This window comes from Periplaneta americana, chromosome 3 (genome assembly GCF_040183065.1).
Source record: "Periplaneta americana isolate PAMFEO1 chromosome 3, P.americana_PAMFEO1_priV1, whole genome shotgun sequence".
Taxonomy (NCBI): Eukaryota; Metazoa; Arthropoda; class Insecta; order Blattodea; family Blattidae; genus Periplaneta; species Periplaneta americana.
The window spans coordinates 206,046,211-206,070,184 of NC_091119.1; the positions used below are offsets into that span (position 1 = coordinate 206,046,211).

General features: G+C 34.6%; 1 protein-coding gene across 1 annotated transcript in view; it reads left to right on the forward strand.

Annotated features, from left to right (window-relative positions):
- Positions 1–393: 393 nt before the first annotated feature.
- LOC138697078 (uncharacterized) overlaps positions 394–23,974 on the forward strand; it is a 32,051-nt gene continuing 8,470 nt past the window's right edge. Inside the window, exons 1-7 of the mRNA XM_069822675.1 lie at positions 394–448; positions 13,683–13,816; positions 14,293–14,374; positions 14,459–14,505; positions 17,388–17,423; positions 17,657–17,792; positions 20,718–20,800. Coding sequence (XP_069678776.1) covers positions 394–448; positions 13,683–13,816; positions 14,293–14,374; positions 14,459–14,505; positions 17,388–17,423; positions 17,657–17,792; positions 20,718–20,800 — 573 coding nt within the window. The remainder of the gene's footprint in view (positions 449–13,682; positions 13,817–14,292; positions 14,375–14,458; positions 14,506–17,387; positions 17,424–17,656; positions 17,793–20,717; positions 20,801–23,974) is intronic.

A 23,974-nucleotide genomic window follows, 5' to 3' on the forward strand; every position in this document is an offset into this window, starting at 1 on the left:
TTATTATTTCAGATCTGTACAGGAAATAATGCCATTTCTTGTATTTCCTGGGTAAAAGAAAATCCCATTTGCATTCACATTAACTTCTTACTCATGTTTTAATGATATCAGACATGCATTAGCGTAATTTTACAAACGAATTGAACACACGTGGCGTTATTATATAGGTGTTATTTTTATTCTGTTAATTACAAAGCATCCTTCTACATTGACGCTGCTTGCGAGGTGGAGCAGATATGGAATACATTTAGACATTAAATTCAATTTCGACAGAAAATTTAGAAATTAATTATTGCGTAATGTATGTATTTACACACATGTGATACAACGAATGTATTTTGAAAGCCCAACACGTATAAAAGCTTGCTCGTCAAGTCCTGCTCAGCATTCACGATGAAGTCTCTTTTCGTGGTCGCAGTTGTGTGCCTAGGAGTGCTGGGGTTCTCAGGTGAGTACCAAGTGTGAAGGGAACATCATCAATATTGTTCAAAGTAAGTGATCACAGTTGTGACGTTGTAAATTAACGTTTGAGATAGAGTTATTTTGAGATAGAATAAATCTTTTTTCACGCTCGGTGTAGGGAGTCAAAAGCTATCAGAATTTTTCACGAAATTAAAGGAGATTAGAAAGATTCAACGACTCTTCGTCCCAGACCGATCAAAAGAGTCACATTCGTCCAGCACTTTTCGTCTCATAACTATTTCGTCCCGTTGTCAATTTGTCACAAATTTTTCGTTCAAATTGTCCTTACGTCACACTTTGGAATTAATAACGATGGACTAGAAAAGTTCTATATATAATTCCTGTATCTTAGCTTTTCATCAAGGCCATGAAGGAAGAAAACTACTAACCTCCAGAATTGACGTGTATCATGATATAATGTGGCAGTCTTAAGCAAGCAGCTGAGTGTGGAGGTTAATTTGTGCAAGTCAGTCGAAGTAAGCGTAGCAGAGGCATTGACCTGTGTAATGAGTGAAAGAAACCGGAGTAAAATGGAGCATATTGAAATGAAACAAGATTTAGTGGCATTGAAGGAGACCATAGCGGAGATGAGGAAGAAGATGGAAGAAATCCAACACGAAAACGAAGGTTTGAAAAGCAAATGGGAGCATTTAGAGGAGGAAAAGAGAAGAAAGAACTTGATATTTTTTGGAGAACAATAAAAGGAAAAGGAACATAATGGTGAATCATACGAAAAGATAATAGGAGTGTGCTGGGAGTGTTTTGGAATGGATTTGAGCGACGGACAAATTGTGGATGTATTTAGAATAGGGAGAAGAAATCGAAATCGGAATCCAGATCAAGTTAGGCCTATACTAGTAAAATTCAAGAGCATGACAACGAAGGCTAAGATCTTGAGAAAGAGAAGGTTGCTAGGGAACACTTCCATCAGAATGGACAATGATTGGAGTTATGAAGTAAGGAGCAGAAGACGAGTTTTGGTCCCTTTCCTGAAAGAAGCTAGGAAAAGTGGTCAGTTTGCAAGACTGTGTGGTGATAAATTAAAGATTAACAACTTGATCTTTAGTGTTGAAGAATGTCTCGAAAGCATCAAGGAGCCGGTAGTAGGTTCGAAAGAAATGGAGAGGAATAGGAGAGTCCTGAAGGAGAAAATTAGGGGATTAGTGTCGAGGAGCATTGGAAAGGATATCAGCTCGGACAACAGTCATGAAAATAGCAAGGCAAGCACGACACGGAGGTCATCAGACAGTCATGGAATGCGGAAAGAAGCAACTTCATGCGATCGAGTAAAGCCTATGACGTCATCTGAGGAGGAAATATCAACACGTAGCAGAAATCTACAAACGCGTCAAAATTCCTGCAATCAGCATTTTGAGGCGATTCCAAGGCGAGTACGTGAGTTGCAGAGTCAGGGGAAAACAACGACAAGGCAAGTGAAGAAAAATGGAACGGATTCAGGAATAAAGGCGAATAGTAAAAAGAAACATTATGATTTAAGAAGTTGGTGTAGTGGGGAAGTAGTGGGGGAAAATACAAGAAAATAGTAGGAGAGGGAGTCAACATAGCAATGTGAAGTGAAGTGAGGGGAGGATGTAAGTGTGGGGGTCAGCAATGGAGGAGTGGGGAAATATAGATGGATAGGCCGGTGAAGGAGAGGTGACGAGATACATTTAAAGAGAGCATACACATACGCCTCCCATTTAATAGATACTGGACATGAATTAGGCGCGATACACGAAACCTTAAAAATACTAAAATCTGGAATAGATACAAAATTCATAAATTTTGCAGAGGAATATTATATTGCAAAACATATTAAAATGGATAACAGCATCCTCAATGAAAATTTGACTCAAATTCGGAATCCCCTATACAACTTTTAACCCCATCACAACGTAATATCCTTCCGCGTCAGCTGTCTACACGAGCACATACATCGCTCGCGTCACATTAGCCATTGTATTGTATTGTATTGTATTTATTAACATTCCATGGTATTCATACGTGCTTACAGCTAGAATATGGAACAAGTCAAAAAACTTAATACTATTATAAAATCTTAATTTATAGTCTTAATTTATATATAGACAAGATTTACAATATAGTCTACTAGTACAACACAAAGTTTTAGTATCAATTTCATGATGTGTTACTGAATGTCATGAATTCACCTATAGAATAGAAGGCGTGAGAAATTAGGTACTTCTTTAATTTGGCCTTAAATAATTTTATGTTTTGAGTTTCATTTTTTATATCGACAGGGAGGCTATTAAATATTTTTACTGCCATATAACGCACTCCTTTTTGATAGCACGATAGACTTGCCGATGGAGTATGAAAGTCATTTTTTGACGTGTATTTATGCTATGAAATGTTGAATTAGTTACAAAGTTTTCACGATTACATACGAGGAAGATTATTAATGAAAAGATATACTGACAAGCAGGGAAAGGATTTATATGTAAATACATATTTACTTATAAAGCTAATATAATTTATATTTTGCATTATCTTTATGTTTCACAATGTGTAGGGTTGAAAAATCCTACTTTTATTTTCCATATTTTTCCATATTTTAGAGTTTAGTACATATTTTCGTTAATTTCCATATATTTTCCATATTTCATATAAAACAGTCCATATTATATTAGGTTTAACAATAAAACAAAACAAAATTCCATTAACTTTTAAAAATACATTTCAACAATAGAGATTTAAACACATGTTCAGTAATCCCTTTAACATCAGAGTTATTTGAAAATTAGCAGTCCTATCAACAATGGGAAAGTAAGTTACAAAACTGTATTAATTTAATTTAAAATTTTTAACAGACTTCAGTTGTGCAGCTCAACAGTTAAATGCCAGTCAGAGTACACATAGGTTCAGTTTTGTAAATCATACTATAAAGACGGTAAATATGCCAAAAGTACGTCATTCAGTCAATTTAAAATCAAAACTAACAAGTTACATTTCAGAATTTAAAGAAGATGGTTTATCAACTGACAATAAAATATTATTTTGTAATTTGTGTCAGTGTGCAGTATCATCTACACAAAAGTTCCTGGTGCAACAACACATTACAACTAGTAAACATCAGGCCAACAAACAACTAAATTCCAAGCAGAGACAATTGTTTTTAACACAACCAACAACATCGAATGTAAGATCTGAGTTTAACATCGACCTGTGCCGTTCTCTCATCTCTGCTGATATTCCTCTCTACAAACTAAAGAATAAGGTCTTCAGGGAATTCCTTGAAAAATATACTCAACATACAATCCCGGATGAGTCAACACTTAGGAAGACGTATGCTCCATCCATCTACGATGAGACAATACAGAAGATAAGAGATGAAATTAAAGATAGTTCAATTTGGGTTTCCATTGATGAGACTCCCGACAAAGAAGGTAGACTTGTTGGTAATGTAGTTATCGGTTTGTTAAGTGAACAATATTCTGAACGAATTCTTTTACATTGTGATGTTCTAGAAAAGTGCAATAACAAAACTATAGTTAAACTGTTCAACGAAGCTATGGGTATCCTGTGGCCAAAGGGTATTATGTACGATAATGTGTTATTCTTTATTAGCGATGCTGCCCCTTATATGGTCAAAGCTGGACAAGCATTATCTGTTGTATATCCTAAATTGACTCATTTTACTTGTGTGGCGCATGCATTTCATCGTGTGGCAGAAGTGGTCAGAGACAATTTCCCTAAAGTAGATTTGTTGATTTCATCAGTGAAAAAAGTATTTCTCAAAGCTCCCAGTAGAGTTAACGTGTTGAAAGAAATGTACCCTGAAATTCCATTGCCACCAAAGCCAATTTTAACTAGATGGGGTACATGGCTAGAAGCAGTTGAATATTATGCCGAACATATAGACTCTATTAACAATGTTCTCCTTGCATTGGACTCTGAAGATGCAGTCTCAATTGATACTGCGAAAACAGTTACCTGTGACATAAGTGTGAAGAATGACTTAGCTCACATTCAGCATACATTTTCATGCATCATAAAAACGCTCAAAAGTCTCCAAAATAGGCACCTTTCACTATCTGAAAGTTTTGAAATTATAAATAGTACTGTGGAACAACTGAATCGTGGTAGAGGTAAAGTTGCAGATGCAGTAAGAGCTAAGGTGGACACTGTACTTTCAAAAAACCCTGGATATGAAGAACTACAAAAGGTTGTTGCTGTGATGAGTGGTGAATCAACAGTGAAGATTAACTTGGACTTATCCCCAGCAGACATTGTGAAATTGAATTATGTACCAGTTACTTCTTGTGACGTCGAACGCTCTTTTAGTCAGTATAAATCTATCCTCAGAGACAATAGAAGAAGATTCACTTTTCAGCACTTGAAAGAAATGTTTGTAACCTATTGTTATGGTAACAGACAATAAAAATTGTGTTTTGTTGAAACTACATTGGAAGATAAGGTACGTCCATTATATTTTTTGTTTAGTTTGATTAAATTGTACCAATATTTAACGTACATAGTCATTTTTTTATAATTTTAAGTCCATATTTAATTCCATATTTTGGTAAAAATCCATATTTAATTCCATATTTTGGTAAAAATAACTACATATATATTTACATATTTCATATATTTTTAGTCCATATAAATCCGTTCCCTGCTGACAAGCCATGGGCATTATTTGTAGGTTTTTTGAAAATAGTCCTACACGATTCCCTAGATTTGGCACCTACTATTATTCTAATTATTCTTTTTTGTAATAAAAATATATTGTTACTCTCTGTGGAATTTCCCCAGAATATTATTGCAAAACTCATTACCGAGTGGAAGTATGCAAAGTATATTGTTTTTAGGTATTGATATTTACTATCTTTTGCATAGATCTAATAGCAAAACTAGCTGAATTTAGTTTGAGGGTAATTTCTTTAATATGATTTTTCCAATTTAACACATTATCGATTTTTAAGTATCTAAAGCAGCAAGGTCGCCTCATGTCTTCGTAAGTATGTTCACATAATTAGTATATTTCAATACTTAAAAATTTTTCAAAATTTTTGACATTAAAGTTTTCATTACAGATAAACACTACTTCAAATCATAATGATATATCACAACAGCCAGTGCAGTTGCCACGTTTTAATAACGTGAGTGCATTTGATAATTCAATCCAATCACACACTTAAGTTTAAAGGTTTGCTCTTTTCTATTTCATAATTATATAGCTCAGATACATTTCATCATTTTAATGGAATCTACAAAACAAGAGTTACACTGAGTATTATGGAGTTTAAAATTTAAAACACTACGTGTTCTCAATTTTCACAATTTTATGACCTTGTAACATGGTTACATTTTAATTATGCATATGTTTGTACATTTTATATATATCATGATCAATTTTAAACAGTCCATCTCATCGACTATCATTGTAATTATCATACAGATTAATAATGAGATATTGTACACAGAACCTGAAGATGCCTGAATGGGCGAAAACGTTCGTAACTTACTTTGTACAAAACTCAATGACTACATGTTATGAAATATATGTCATTGCTTTAATAATTGATTTGTCATAAGATTGAATAAAACAAATATTACATTGTATTATCTGTGTTAACAATGGCAATCTGAATATTTACAACATGCTTTCTAAGTTAAAAAGTGGAAGAGACGGAAGTAAGTTATGACGCATAAATTTCCTATGTAATAAGGTGGATGGCACTGTATACAAATATGTGAAGTGCCATCTCACCGGAACAAAGTGCTTAATGACAAATATATATCATATCATATATCATATCATATCATATCATATCCTATCGTATCGTATCGCATCATATCATATCATATCATATCATATCATATCATATCATATCATATCATATCATATCATATCATATATCATACCATATCATATAACATATCATATCATATATCTCATATCATATCATATCATATCATATCATATCATATCATATCATATCATATCATATCATATCATATCATATCACATCACATCATATCATACCACACCATATGATATATCATATCATATCATATCATATCATAACATAACATATCATATCATACCATATATCATATCATATATCATATCATACCATACCATATCATATATCATATCATATCATATATCATCACATATCATATCATATCATATCACATATCATATCATATCACATATCATATCATATCATATCATATCACATATCATATATCATATCATACCATACCATATCATATATCATACCATATCATATCTTATCATATCATATATCATATCATATATCATATCACATATCATATCATATCACATATCATATCATATCATACCATATATCATATCATATATCATATCATACCATACCATATCATATATCATATCATATCACATATCACATATCATATCATATCACATATCATATCCTATCACATATCATATCCTATCACATATCATATCATATCACATATCATATCATATCACATCATATATCATATCATATCATATCACATATCATATCATATCATATCATATCATATCATATCACATATCATATCATATCATACCATATATTATATCATATCATATATCATATCATACCATACCATATCATATATCATATCATATCATATCACATATCATATCATATCATATCACATATCATATCATATCATATCACATATGATATCATATCACATATCATATCATATCACATATCATATCATATCATATCACATATCATATCATATCATATCATATATCATATATCATATCATTATCATATCATATCATAATTTAACCTTGCCAACTGATGGCTGCACCTTGAAATTTTAGAAGTCGGTGAATTCTTATGTTTCCAGTCCATACTTCGAATTTTGGTTTCAGAGTCATAGAGGTGAACCTACACCTAATCCATAGTAACATGTCGTTCAAGAATTTTTTGTATGCTCTAAAATTAGTTAAATGCTGCTCGCAGAGCACTGCTCTTTGTGCGATGTCAACATCCGAAGCAAGCGCCTTGGAGTTTTTTTTTTTTTCATGCCAAAATATTGCGTGCACTATGGTATGAGAGACGTGATTCCTCTACTACAGCCGTGGCGAGAACGTGACTCGCGTGACATTGTGGCTCGCAGTGATAGCTGTGCATTTCTCTTCCTTCCTACCTTCCCCAACCCCCACTCCCACCCTCTCACTCAATGGAGTCAAACTCCGTTCCATTTGTAATTGTCTCTGACCTGCGAGTGGCATATGTCTCTCTCGAAACCATGTACGAAAGTTCCAAGTAGGATGGGAAGACGCATTTTTTGCTGTCAGTATGATGAGAATATTAAATGTATGATTTGTTCACAAGTATTACGAGGAAAACAGTTGTATAACATAAAACGGCATTATACTACATGTTACTCATGAAACATTATTATTATTATTATTATTATTATTATTATCATCATCATCATCATCATCATCTCTGTACGTCGACCCATTTTCAGCAGATGTACGAATAATGCGGTTAGCTCTTCAATTTGAACTCACTGATTTACTATGTGATGTCAAATGAAAGCTAGATGTAAGGACTTGACAAATGTTGAACTTTCAAATCGTTGCCAAAAAATAAATACCCGAAGCTTCGTTCTTTCGCTCACTCTGTTGAAGCCATGTTCGCTACAACTTACGTTTGTGAAAAATTATTTTCAACAATGAAAATAGTAGAAACCAAATTTAGATCACGACTGACAGACAAATACCTTCGTGATCAACTACCACTGGCAGTAAGTGACATAATTCCTGATTTTGAAACTTCTTTGTCGCAGACCCATTCTGAAGACAGCTAAATTTAGGTTGTGATAATGTTCATTTATTGTTCATTTATTTCTTCGTTACACATACTAAACATCAGTTTGTAGCCTTGTACTGCATAAAATTATATTTAAGTGCTTGACGTAAAAACAGGGAAATTTTACTTGAAGCAAGTAAAGCGATCGGTTTGGAAGTAAACCCCGAAAAGACAAAGTATATGATTATGTCTCGTGACCAGAATATTGTACGAAATGGAAATATAAACATTGGAGATTTATCCTTGGAAGGGGTGGAAAAATTCAAATATCTTGGAGCAACAGTAACAAATATAAATGACACTCGGGAGGAAATTAAACACAGAATAAATATGGGAAACGTGTGTTATTATTCGGTTGAGAAGCTCTTATCATCCAGTCTGCTGTCCAAAAATCTGAAAGTTAGAATTTCTAAAACAGTTATATTACCGGTTGTTCTGTATGGTTGTGAAACTTGGACTCTCACTCTGAGAGAGGAACATAGGTTAAGGGTGTTTGAGAATAAGGTTCTTAGGAAAATACTTGGGGCTAAGAGGGATGAAGTTAGAGGAGAATGGAGAAAGTTACACAACACAGAACTGCACGCATTGTATTCTTCACCTCACATAATTAGGAACTTAAAATCCAGACGTTTGAGATGGGCAGGGCATGTAACACGTATGGGCGAATCCAGAAATGCATACAGAGTGTTAGTTGGGAGACCGGAGGGAAAAAGACCTTTAGGTAGGCCGAGACGTAGATGGGAGGATAATATTAAAATGGATTTGAGAGAGGTGGGATATGATGATAGAGAATGGATTAATCTTGCACAGGATAGGGACCGATGGCGGGCTTATATGAGGGCGGCAATGAACCTTGAGTTCCTTAAAAGCCATTTGTAAGTAAGTGAATGCTTGACGTAAGGAAAATGAAAATCCATTAATAAGTGAGACAGTTGCTTCACTTCCCCTTCGGGTGTCCGCCTACCTCCACAGGTGCTATGCACGTTGCAGGTTACACAGTGGTTGGCGCACATTACATTTTCGCCACGGCTGCTCTACTATATCCCTGATGGGACTCATCGATCTTGTGGTACTAAAAATGCAATTTATTTATGTTTTCTGGTGTTGTGACAGTTCTCGAAGGCCCGCCACCATGTTCATCTTCACACAATATTTCCCGACATTTAAATATTCGACACCACCTTTTTACTATAGTACCATTAGAACCCTTAAACTGTATATTCTCCCAAGGTACCCGTTACATCTTGGTGAATTGAAATGTAGACATTCCCTTTTTTTGCAGCTCGTTGCTCGACAGGGTCCATTTCTCTCTGACATAGCACCTCTGGCCACTCGAACACCTGCTACGACCCAACGCAGATATATACAGATTTACAATTTGCCACGTAGTCATAACACATTTCTGTCATTTGTGTGCCACAAAATATACATTTTAGTTTAACTAGAAATAGGGCAGGGCTGCAAATAAAATCAACTCTCGTATTAGCATGAATTAGCATTTTACTTCCGCGTGGTTTTTTTTCTGTTTTTTTGTTTTGCATTTCAACCAATAGAGTGTGTGCATAGAAATATAGAAACAAATTTGTACATTAATGACAATTTAAATTCGATGACAATTCTATTTTGGAATTCCTTACCGAGTAATGCCAGAGACTGTCAGACATCAAACCAACTTAAGAATAGACTAAGGGAATATTTTTCTAACAATTCTTGTTAACAATAATAGCTGTTTCAGGTTTCTCAATGTTTAATGGTTATATATAATATACTAGCCGTACCCGTGCGCTCCGCTGCACCCGTTAGAAATAAATATAAAGCAATTACATAATTAAAATAGGACATTTGATCCACGGAACATTCGTGTTTGATAGAAGGATAAATCGTTTAATATTTTACTTAATTTAAATTGTATTTAAACAATTAAAATGCGGTCATTTTGGTCCAGAGAGCAATCATTTGGTGCAATGACAACTCCTTTAACATGTTTCTTAATTGTTATTACATGCAACCATAGTTTAATGAAGATTGACATATCATTCAGTTTTAATGTGTATACTTTATATTACTTGCTATATGTTTCAGAAGTTACTGTAATAACATTGTACAATTATGTCTATCTAGAGAAACTACACGTTCCAATGGTGAAATAATAATTAAGCAATTAATTAGCTTCCGATATTACTTCATACAAACACAGAAACATGTTTAATAGCTGTCGATTATTGTTGTCCAAGGCCCCTTATAGACGAAGTCATTTGTTTTCATATCAGTACAGCGCCTTAGATGGCGTTGTTATTGTGATTTTAAAACTAATTTATCTCATTAAATATCAGTCCTATCAAAATTTTGTATAGAATGAACCTTATCGGAAATTATGTTTAAAGAAACTTTTGTTATGTAATATATTTTAAGAAAATTAATAATAAGCGAGATATTTCGATTTATTTAATTCAGGGCCCCTTATAACCCCCCTTTTAAATAAAGTATTTTGAATACCATATAGCCTAAAATCTAAATTACAACGAACTTAATTTATATTCCAATTTTCATATAAATCGGTTCAGCCATTATCGCGTGAAAAGGTAACAAACATCCAGACAGACAGACAAAAATTTCAAAAAAGCGATTTTCGGTTTCAGGATGCTTAATTATACATGTTAGGACCAATTATTTTTGGAAAATCGAAAATTACCAGAAAAATTTTGGCTACAGATTTATTATTAGTATAGATATCACAGAATAAAATTAATATTAATATTCTCATTGTTATTGCTATTATTATTATTATTATTATTATTATTATTATTATTATTATTATTACTGTTGTTTTATTATTATTATTATTATTATTATTATTATTATTATTATTATTAGTATAATTCTACTGACTTCTTATCCTTACCTAAAATTACAGTTGAAGACGTTTCATTAGCCATAAGAAAGCTTAAACCTAATAAATCAAAGGGCACTGATGGCATTCCTAATTTTATTATTAAGGGATGTTCTAATATTCTAATACCCGTTTTAACCTTTATATTTAATTTAAGTTTATTAACCGGTACATATCCTATGCTTTGGAAAGAAGCATCCGTTATTCCTATCTTTAAGAATGGTAAAAAAATGTTGTTTCCAATTATAGACCTATTTCAATATTAAACAATTTCTCAAAAATTTTTGAAAAAATAATCCACAAACATGTTTCATTTTATGTTAAGAATAAAATTAATTCAGCACAACATGGTTTTACTAAAGGTAAATCAACAACTACAAACTTAGTATCCTACCTTAATCTTGTTATGCCTGTTGTTGAAACCCAAGGTCAAATTGACTCAATTTATATCGACTTTAGCAAAGCGTTTGATGTTGTACCTCACAATATTCTGATAAAGAAATTAAAAAACTTTGGTCTCTCTTCTAACTACGTGAGCTGGTTTGAAAACTATTTAACTAATAGACAATGTTGTGTTCGTCTTGGTGATTCTCTCTCGCACCCATTTAATTGTTTATGTGGAGTTCCCCAAGGATCTACATTGGGCCCTCTATTATTTTTATTATTTATTGATGACATATGTAAAAGAATAAGTTCAAACTACCTGTTATTTGCTGATGATCTCAAAATCTTTCGCTCAATAAGTAGTTCTGCCGATTGCCAAACTCTTCAAAATGATATTAACTCCATTGAACTTTGGTCTGACATTAATGGAATGAAAATTAATGAAACAAAAACTTTTGTCATTTCGTACTCTAGAAAAACTACTTCCATAAAATTTAATTATTCTCTTAAAAACGCCTGTATTATTAGGAAAAATTCTATAAAAGATCTTGGTGTACTACTCGATTCTAAATTATACTTTCACGATCATGTTCAATATATTTATAATCATTCAATAAGAATGCTTGGTTTAATAAGGTCTATAATCTATTCTTTTTCTACTCCTGAGTCACTATTAATTCTATACTTTACTTTGGTTCGCTCTAAACTTGAATATGCATCTGTAGCCTGGAATTCCATTACTTTAACCGATTCGGTTAAATTAGAAAATATTCAAAGAAAATTTATTTCCTTATGTGCTTTTCGATATATACCCAATTCCACTGACTTTAACTATGATATTACCTGTAAATATTTTAACTGTTGTAGCCTTTATGCTAGACGTCTAAATCTTGATTATCAATTTTTTTGCAAAGTTATCAAGGGTGATATTGATTGTGAGTCTATCATAAACAATATCAGCCTTCGTATTCCTACAAAAGGTTTAAGATTTCAAAAAATTTTTTATAACCGAAATTCAAAATCACTTTCTCCAGTCTGTAGATGCATAAAATATGCCAATTTGCATGGGCACAATTTAGATCCTTTTAAGGTTTAGTTTCGTTTTGATTATTAGTTTTTACTGTTTGTACTCAATTGTATTCATGTATGTTTTTGTTATTTAAGATATTATTTATTTTTGTTTTGCACCTTTGTATCTTCTGTTTGTGTATTGTGCTGAACTATAATTGGCCTCTGGCTGTTGTTCAGCACACAAATATTAATAATAAATAAATAAATAAATAAATAAATTATTATTATTACAACTATTATTGTCATTATTCTTATTATTACTGTTATTACTATTATTATTATTATTATTATTATTATTATTATTATTATTATTAGTACTATATGCATTTTTCTTCATCAGTACTGCCCACAGCTGAGGTCTCTATTGCAAAGCACTTACGGTCAAAAGACCCGAGCACTGGATTAAGATTGGAATATAATATTGTTGAATAAACTATATAGCTCCAGCAGCACATACTTCAGTACCGTTTCCTCTTCTACTAACAAAGCCCTATCAGCAGTAAATCTTTTATTCTTCTTTCTCCTATCATCACCCCTCTCATGTCCTGAAAACAGTTCTTCACTAAATCCTCCAAGTATATTTTGAACAGTGTAGGTTATAAACAGGATCCGTGTTGAACTCCTCTCCCTATTCCACTTCCCTCTGACTTTGAATCATATAAAAGATTATTTAAGAGCCTGCTCGATTTCGAACCCATATCAATTTTCTTCAGGATCCCCATAAGTTTATAGGACTACATTTATTTAATGTCTAATAACTTACCATTCCTTAGTCACGGGTGTATGGAAAGTTGAGTTAAGTAGTAATAATTTAAATCACCGCTATTTTTGTTCTGCAACTAGGGTTATGAAGCAAGTAACCACTTACATATATGAATGTTTATGAAATAATATTTCCTATAAATAACAAAAAGATAAAAATATGCCTACACGGATATTTAAATCTTCTCAAATAAAAGTTACAAATACAGATATGTCTATGAACATTCACCTCGCCAAGATAACAAATATACATTAGACGATCTATTTCTTCATTGCAGGACATTCCTCGTCCCTGGATGTGGATCTGGCCGGACTCAAAGAAGCTTTTCTGTCTTCTAATGTCGGACTCGAACCCTTCACCGCTGCTCATTTGTCACGAACACGGCGTAACGATGAAGACATTGAAGAAAAGGTACATTATCTACTCTTCTATGACACCATATTAGAGTACTTTCTTAGCCTAATAGTGCCGAGTATATTATCAGTAAGACATTAGCTCCATTCTGGGATTGATCGTGCGTGACAGAAACCTGAAATCCTAGCATAGATGAAGGCTGTGTTGCCAGACTGTATCCACAGAACCATCACAGCTTTGGTATGGTGAGGAGACTAGACAACAATTCATTTTCGAGGAGCACGTATTGCGTTACTAATTTGCAACACTGCCATATTTAAGGTACTCAGCGTATCTTCTGCTGGAAATGTCCTCAGAATGTCTCACAATGTTCATTCACATCGGATTTACTTCTCTTTGAAAATACGCCTGTAGGAACTTTCATCTTCTTCCAACATGCCGAACACCTGGTTCAAATCTGAACCTTCCACTTCGGATCTGATCGCAAGGAATGTGCATTTATTAACAGTCTGTTTTGCATTTACGTTTTCCAGTCATGCTGCGGACATTTCAACAGAGAAATGGCGAAGAAAATGCCTACACTTCAGATGGAGTGTTACAATTCTATGATAAATAGTAAGTTTTATATTATCGGTCCGTGAATATTTATTTTATGAATTTGCAAATAAATAAAGAAATAACTTTAAACCATTATTTCAGGAAAATTTGAATGCGATAAATCGAAGGAAGAAATTCAAATTAAATACGTAAGTATTCTTTTTGTTATAATTCCTATTACAATTAAGCATAAGATATTATTATCCAATCCGAACAGTTATCATATTTCCATACATAGACTGGATTACACATTACGCTGTAATTCGTTTGATATGCTTATCCTAGTTCTATTTTTCATACATTTGAGATTAGTTAGGCTACAATAAACGTACCTTCTCCTTAAGTTATACAGTTTCACATAATAACTAGGATCTAATTAATTGATATTATAATTACCTAATAATGCAAGGAGTACATAATACTACTTCCCTGTTTTAAACTTATATTCGCATTCCTCGTCACATTTCTACCTACAATCCAAGAGGGAAGAGAACACTTGGAAGACTTTTAAAAAGATGGCTCAATGCCATAAAGGGGTATTAGGCCCAATATTAATTGATAGTGCGACGATGATGAACTTATACGAAACGAAAATAAATCATAGGTCATTCTGCATATAGTAATTTGAAATAATAGGCCTTCAAGAAATAATAAACATATGATATGATATGATATGATATGATATGATATGATATGATATGATATGATATGATATGATATGGTATGATATGATATAAAATGATATGATATGGTATGATATGATATGATATAAGATATGATGTATGATATGACATGGTATATGATATATGATATACGATACGATACATGATGTGATATGATATGATATACGATATGATATGATAGGATACGATATGATACATGAAATGATATGATATATGATATGATATGTGATGTGGTGTGATGTGATGTGATATATATATATTTTTTAAATTTTATTTATTTCATTGGGTTAGTTTACGACGCTGTATCAACATATCAGTTTATTTAGCGTCTGAATGATATGAAGGTGATAATGCCGGTGAAATGAGTCGGGGTCCAGCACCGATAGTTACCCAGCATTTGCTCATATTGGGTTGAGGGAAAACCCCGGAAAAAACCTCAACCAGGTAACTTGCCCCGACCGGGATTCGAACCCGGGCCGGGTTTCGCGGCCAGACGCGCTGACCGTTACTCCACAGGTGTGGACGTGATGTGATATATGATATGATATGATATATGATATATATATATATGTTGTGATGTGTTATGATATATGATATGATATGATATGATATGATATATGATATGATATATGATATGATATGATATGATATGATATGATATGATATGATATGATATGATATGATATGATATGATATGTATGATATATGTGATATTATATGATATGATATATGATATGATATGATATGATATGATATGATATGATATATATGATATGATATGATATATGATATGATATGTATGATATATGTGATATTATATATGTTGTGATATGATATGATATGATAGTTAGACTTGGGATATTCTTTTTTACAGAATGGTAGTCTATGCGAAACAGAACTTGTCAAGTAAAAAATCGAATTTTATATATTCTTGACTGGGATATTATCCAGTCAGATTGAAACTTCAATTTACGACTTCTAACTCAATATCTAATGTATTTACAACCATTGTGTTCACCAGTGTCTTGTACCTGCGTGCCTTACGTGTTCTGAACAGCGCATGCGAACGGTGAGGCACGCTTGCGCTCTCGTCGACAACAATGGGTATAGTGCCAATGAGTCCCTGTTTTGTTCTTGATTAATAATCATACCTTGCTTGCAAATTTCAGTGCACAACAAAACATGATCCTGAAACAACACTGGGACATATTGTAGGACATAAGTAGGGGAGAGATGAGTAATATCGGACATCGGGTAATATCGGACAGTGCGTTTCTTTCATCTACCACAGATGGTAGTAACTGAATGACGTGTTACGTAACTTATGCGACATCACAGAAACATAACCCTGTCATTCAGGTACTTTTATCTGGTTGTAGATGAAAGAAACACACTGTCCGATATTACCCATGTCCGATACTGCCCAACTCTCCTCTAATTCATTCATTCAGTGTCCTTCCCAAGAAGCATGGTGAGAAGGACATTGATGGCAAATCCAATCTACAGTGTCAATGATTTTAGCAATATTCCGTTTTAGATACTATTTGTTTTAACCTCATGTAACTGACAAATCTGTACATTTTAACCTAATTTTATACTATTTCTTTTAAAACATTTAACCTGCTTTTGTGATTATCTGGTGATTGTATATTTAGTTTTTATTTTATTCTTACATTTACTCATATTGTAGTAGCCATGTATTATATATATATATATATCTATATATGTTTATATATATATATATATATATATCTACTCTGACGTTGTCTATGGCAGTAAATCACTGAATGACATTAAATCTATCTATCTATCTATCTATCTATCTATCTATCTATCTATCTATCTATCTATCTATCTATCTATCTATCTATCTATCTATCTATCTATCTATCTATCTATCTATCTATCTATCTATCTATCTATCTATCTATCTATCTATCTATCTATCTATCTATCTATCTATCTATCTATCTACGGTATCTATCTATCCATCTACCCACCCACCCACCCATCCATCCATCCATCCATCCATCCATCCATCCATCCATCCATCCATCCATCCATCCATCCATCCATCCATCCATCCATCCATCCATCCATCCATCCATCCATCCATCCATCCATCCATCCATCCATCCATCTATCTATCTATCTATCTATCTATCTATCTATCTATCTATCTATCTATCTATCTATCTATCTATCTATCAAGGGGGCCCTTCACTACAAAGCTAGCATTCTACAATCCTTCCTATTTTCTGCCTTCCTCTTTGTCATCTTATATGCTCCATATATCTTATTCATTTTTAATTATGAAGTATTAACATTTCAAAAAATATCTGTTTCAGTGTGCGGACGAATGTATATGCAAGAAGCAAAACGCGGTAAGTGTGGTATGTGACTGAGGAGGTACATAATCTTCGTCTAATTTCTACAAAGTTTTAGTTTCAGCGCTCAAATAAATTGTTGTATATTTTTATTGCAAAATTAAGAAATATTCGTTATTTGTTTCTTTTTCTAGCTGAAAATTGTTGTATATTAATTTATTGCAAACCTGCGAAGACACGGAAAATTAGAAGAGATCCTGTCATAAATGTAATGTTCTATATATTTTCAGTGTGACGGGAAAGGAAATGTGAAGCCGGAAGACTTCAAAAAGATATGCCAAAATTATTTTATGCAGAAAGAATTGAATGATGTTATCAAACCCTTATGCGATCATGTTGGCTCCGAAGCAAACGCTCATGCAAAAGGTTAGTTCGCTCAATCTCATGAGTGCCATGCGTTCTCCATTACGAGTGTGTACGTCTTGTAGAGATGCGAAGTTTCAATGACGTAGTGACAATCTCGTTTACAAGCTGCATGAAAAGCATCTACGAGGCGCATCCAGAAAGTAAGTTTCCCGATTTTTTCCCCTTGAAAGTAAACGTAATTAGCCGTGTCAATTGCGCATGCGTAACAGATCTATGACGTATCAATCATATGCCAGCCGGACAGGTCCCGCCTGGTGCCAGTAGCGTGGCAGCAGTGGTCCGAAATGAAAGCTCTTATTCCTTCTCCCGCCGCCTGCGAGGTTCGGTCGGTGATAAAGTTCTTTAATGCACAAAGCATTGCGCCAATTGAAATTCATCGGCAGCTCTGTCAGGTCTATGGGCCGAACATCATGAGTAAGCAGATGGTGCGTCGCTGGTGTAGGCAGTTTTCCGAAGGTCGTCAAAGTGTCCATGATGAAGAGCGCAGTGGACGACCGTCCCTCATCAATGATGATCGTGTTGAGCTGGTGCGGCAGTGCATCATGGAGAACCGTTGCTTCACGATTACGGAGCTGAGCAGCCATTTTCCGCAGATATCGCGATCCTTGTTGCATGAGATTGTCACTAAGCACCTGCTGTTCAAAAAAGTGTGTGCCAGGTGGGTGCCGAAAAACCTGACACCCGAACACAAAATGTATCGTTTAGGAGCAGCGTTTAGGAGCAGCACTGACATTTCTGCAACGGTATCACGATGACGGCGACGAGTTCCTCGACAGGATCGTCACGGGCGATGAGACTTGGATTTCGCACTTCACCCCGGAAACCAAGCAGCAGTCAATGCATTGGCGGCACAGTGGATCTCCGGTCAGGACGAAATTCAAACAGACGCTGTCGGTACGGAAAGTGATGTGCACGGTGTTCTGGGACAGGAAGGGCATTCTGCTCATTGACTTCCTTCCGAGAGGTGAAACAGTGAACGCTGACCGGTACTGTGAAACACTGCGAAAATTGCGACGTGCCATTCAAAACAAGAGGCGTGGAATGCTTACTGCAGGTGTTGTGCTCCTCCATGACAATGCTCGTCCACATACGGCTCGGCGCACAGCAGCTGTTTTGACGGAATTTGGCTGGGAGTTGTTTGATCACCCACCCTACAGTCCTGATCTTGCTCCCAGCAATTTTCACGTTTTCTTGCACCTCAGGAAATTCCTGTACTCCGGTGAGCGTTTTGGCAACGACGAAGAGCTGAAGACGTCTGTCACACGCTGGTTCCATTCACAGGCGGCAGAGTTCTACGACAGAGGGACACAAAAGTTGATCCCAATATACGAGAAGTGTCTCAATTCTGATGGTGGCTATGTTGAAAAATAGCTGAAACATTGCTGTACCTGTTGCCAATAAATGTTTTCCTGACAGTGTGTTCTTTTTTTTTTAAATAGGGAAACTTACTTTCTGGATGCGCCTCGTAATTGCACCTCTGCATCAAAGAATTCTTCTTCGATGTTGTTTTGAATTGACACATTTTTTTCACTGTCTCACACCCAATTCCTTGAAGGACATGACTTGTGATTTTTAACACTTCGCACATACCTGTGTGAAGCAGGAAAGAATTAATATCAGCGTCTGCAGTTTCCTCAACGCAGACAACATTACAGAGGCAACTTTGTCTGCAAATGCTTGGCCAATACATTAAAAGAGTCTTTGAATATTGTAATACGAAATATGAGAGCAGCTATCCGATCATCGCGCACATCTTTAACCCAGCAGAGCTCGCACTGGATCTCAGAGACCCAGAGCAAATAGTTTAAAATTTAAATGTTCTACGTTACTAAGTAAAAACATAGTTGAGCTGTCATTTACTAGAAAAAGAGAAGAAACGTATAAAATTAAGATAATATATGAATAATTTCGAGGGAAAAATTGTTCCGGGGCCGGGGATCGAACCCGGGACTTTTGGTTAAACGTACCAACGCTCTCCCAACTGACTAGCAAACGTTCTCATGGGGGCAGATAAAAAAGTTAAATTTTTTTCTTCCACATAATGTCAAAAGAAGTGCTTATACAAATTTTGGCGACTCGACCGCAATTACTAGACCGTCCAGAAAGTGATTTTCTCTGGGGCCGTTTATAGAAAAAAGCACAATTGCATGGAAATATTTATTGAAACAGATACAGCAATTATTGTGCTATCTGTCAACATATCCCCCACTGGAATTGAGACAATTGTCATACCGTAGGATCAATTTTTGTGTCGTAGAAGTCAATCGCCTCAGATCGGAACCAGCGTTTGACTGCGTCTGCACCTCTCTCTGTCGATCCCATGATATGAGAAATGTTTCAGTTCCGATAGAAAATATATTGAAAAACAGCTCAACAATTACTGTGTCCGTTCCAATAAATTTGTCCAATGAAATTGTTTTTTTTTTCTGTTAGCGTCCCCTGGCGAACTTATTTTTTTACTGCCTCGTAATTGCGGTCGAGTGGCAAAAATTTATATAAGCACTTCTTTTGACATTATTAACACGGTGAAAGAGAAAAAAATAACTTTTTTATCAGCCCCTATCAGAACGTTAGCTTGTGAGCTACCCGGGAACTCTACCAGACACCGATCGATACCCGGTCATGGAACAATTTTTCCCTCGGAATTATTCAAATCAACTTTACAGGGAGTTATACCTGAAGGCTTAATTTGCAAGATAATATATATTTTTAAATATCTTGATTGGCTCTGACAGATCCGGAGTGACCTTAGAAAATATGTGTGATGTCAGCCGGGTTAAAGATGTAAGCTCATAGGCAAATATTAACAGCAATTGAAACTGAGATTATTTTTAATCAAACGCAAAGGTTAGTCTATAATTTTATGTGATTAAGAAACTGCATATGAAATTAACAGCAAATAAGTTACTAAATCGTGTCTTCCAGGTTTAGCAGAAGAGGAGGGATTGAAATCCTGCAACCTGGCGCCAGGCATGGCTTTCAATTTGATCCACTATGTTGCAGTTGCAGTATGTATCACACAGAATCACTACTGAACTCACACACCTTTACAGATTTGAAATTGAAGACTTGAAATAAAAAAGGCTCTAAGTGCCATAATAATAATAATAATAATAATAATAATAATAATAATAATAATAATAATAATAATGTTTTATTTTCGCTGGCGAGTTAAGGCCATAAGGCCTTCTCTTCCACTCAACCAGCCTTAATCAATACAATACATATTTAAATTACGAATATTTATACTACACTTAAAAGGTTCTCCAGCAATATTCTTCTATTTTAATGACCAGTAGACTACATATTTATTTAAATCTAGATAAACCTATAAGGTAAAGTAGTAACTTAATTTATGAGCTAATTTAATTCAATCAATTATAATTAATTTAATATTTGGGATAGCTAGTAAAATGATGAAAATTAATTTAATATAAGCTTACTAGGACTATGTTACAGGGAGAAAAAAAAATATATATATATAAATCTAAAATATATTTTTATAATGAGAATATTAAATTTAATTGCCATTAGAGGTTTTGTAAATCTATTTAGAGAAATTAATGATGATAATAAGAATGGACAGATGTTAGTTTCATTATAAGTAACAAATATTAATCAGCAATTAATCTGTTAATTAAGAATTTATGTAATTTTGATCTAAATGAAGTTATTATCCAACAACCCCTTACATCACTCGGAAGTGAGTTCCAATTTCTAGCAACTGAAACTGTATAAGATGAAGAATATAAAGATATCTTGTGGTAGGGTATAATGAGTAAATTTTTATGATGAGATCTTGTACTTAGCTGATGATATGCGGATAAATTTTGAAAACGAGAAGCCAAATAGATTGGGGTAGCGGTGCGCAGAATTTGAACTAAGAGAACAAGAGAATGCAGGGCTCGTCGATCCTTTAGCCTTAGCCAAGACAGAGTTTGGAAAGACGGGGAAACATGATCATACTTACGAATATTGCAAATATAACGGACGCACGTATTATGCACACGTACACACGCATTGAAATTGTGTGCAAAATGGGATCTATATGCCAAGCCCTATAATGTATAAAAGGCTCGAACTGCCACGAATGAAAATGTAGTACCAAATGCAATCGACAGATAGCATGCGGTTTAACTGCCGCTGCTGTTAACATATGAAAGGCTCTATGTACCGCGCACTTCCTCCTCACAGTTAGATTAAATGGCGGAGGCGGCAGATGTTTGTAAGAGTTTGAGTGGAAAGAAACGACGAATTAAAGGAGAAGGTACTGCGGCCGCAATGAAAAAAAAAAGCTGAAAAATGAAGGAAATGAATACATACGTTCAAATAATAAACATGTTCCTGAAAAAGCTCGTCCAGCACAGGGGGCTAGTCTCATTACTGATCGCTAACCTACACCATACCTGGACAGACTGTTTATTCTTGTTCTTTTTGCATGAAAGCAACAATAAGGTCTAACTAAATTATGTTGGTTGTGACAACAGAAAAAAACTGATAGACCTACAGTCGACCGTTTTTATTTCCGGCAGCAAATCACACGACAGCTTCTGGTCAGCTGACACACTGCTTCACTGGCAGTGGTTGTCGTCAAGGTTATGCAGACGACATACCGCTTCCCGCTCACGGTGGATGTTACTGCGTTGTCAAGTCTACCTTTGTACTCTTAACGAAGTTTTAGCACGTCTAGTCTTAAACATCGAACGAAAAATTATTTCCTACGATAAATAATTAGTAATATATGAATATATAATATTATATATTATTGTTATTGTTCATCCTAGCATCCCAGGACACAGAAGACTTACCATGTTGTGCTATAATTGGTTTTTCCGACCATTTGAACTAACGATTTTCGTAAATACAGAAACAATATTAGAAATTACTAAAATGGGAGAAAGCTGTAAAATATAATAAATAAACATTTTTTATGTGAATGAATAACTAAAACCACACATCCTGTAAATTAAGTAAAATATGTTAGTATTAAAAATTTTGTCATGATGTCATTGCTACATAAAAAAATTACACGAAGAACCTTGCCTACCGGTATTGTTTAATTTATTGTCGCTTAGATGGCTACAGTCATTGTTGGTACCTGCCTCCGCCATAGTTCCCAGTTTTTCTTCTTCTTTGCCGGATTGTCCGTACTTCTCTGTCGTTATTTGAGAAACCGTGAACTTGTTCACATCACACGCATCTGCTGTTCTTTGCACCACTTGCATTAAAGGCAATAAACTACCCTTATTTTCACGTTCATTTTCGAAATAATCTCTAACGCTAAGAATCATTTCCCTCCTTTGCGAATTGATGGTCTTCCGACTCCTCCGCGCCATTATGTTGCTGAAAACTCAGCGATAACACAGCACTAACAACAATAACACTGCACTACCGACTGATTGTTCGACAACCGGCTATTATAACTGCGTTCGTTCACTATTGGCTTGACAGAGATTTAGCAACACCGCTATTGCCTACCTTCGTCGCGCCAAAAGTCGAGAAGGCGTGGCCACGCCGGAAATAAGAACGGCTCGACTGTAGTGAGGTATAGTGCACAGGGTTCTCCATCTTGCTTTCACAGTCGGTGTGCAAGCAAGTATAGATGCAAGAACCTCAGCTATGAACACAAAGTCGGGCTGTTTGAAGATTTTTATGACCTGGAAAATATTGAAAAGCGAGGGAGTTACTTGATGGGGCTGATGCAAGTATCACATGTTAAAAGAAGACGCCATGGTACCTACGATGACCCTTCTCAGAGCAGGAGATAAGCAACTATTCTTTACTCTGTTCCAGATGGGCAAGGTCACTTAGTGCAAGTTTGCAGAGGAACATTTTCTAAAATATGTTCGTTAACTTAGAAGAAAATCCACGTATTAACCGAAAAGAAGAAGAAAAATTTGACTGAAATGATACAGTGCCTGACAAAAATGATGACCACAAACAGTTTTCCAGAAGCATTACAGAATAAACTTTTATTTTATGAACAAAAAACCATTTTTGTTTCATTCGTTTGTCCTCTTCACTATATTTTTGCTAAGTCTGAAGTATAGAATTTAGAGCCTTTCATTAAATTTCCACCTTCAGTACATTTTTCATACTATTGTAATATTACGTTTGTAAGTTCCTTTGGACACTACCTCCATATTATGCTTATCTTTCAATTAAAACACATTGGGTGGTAT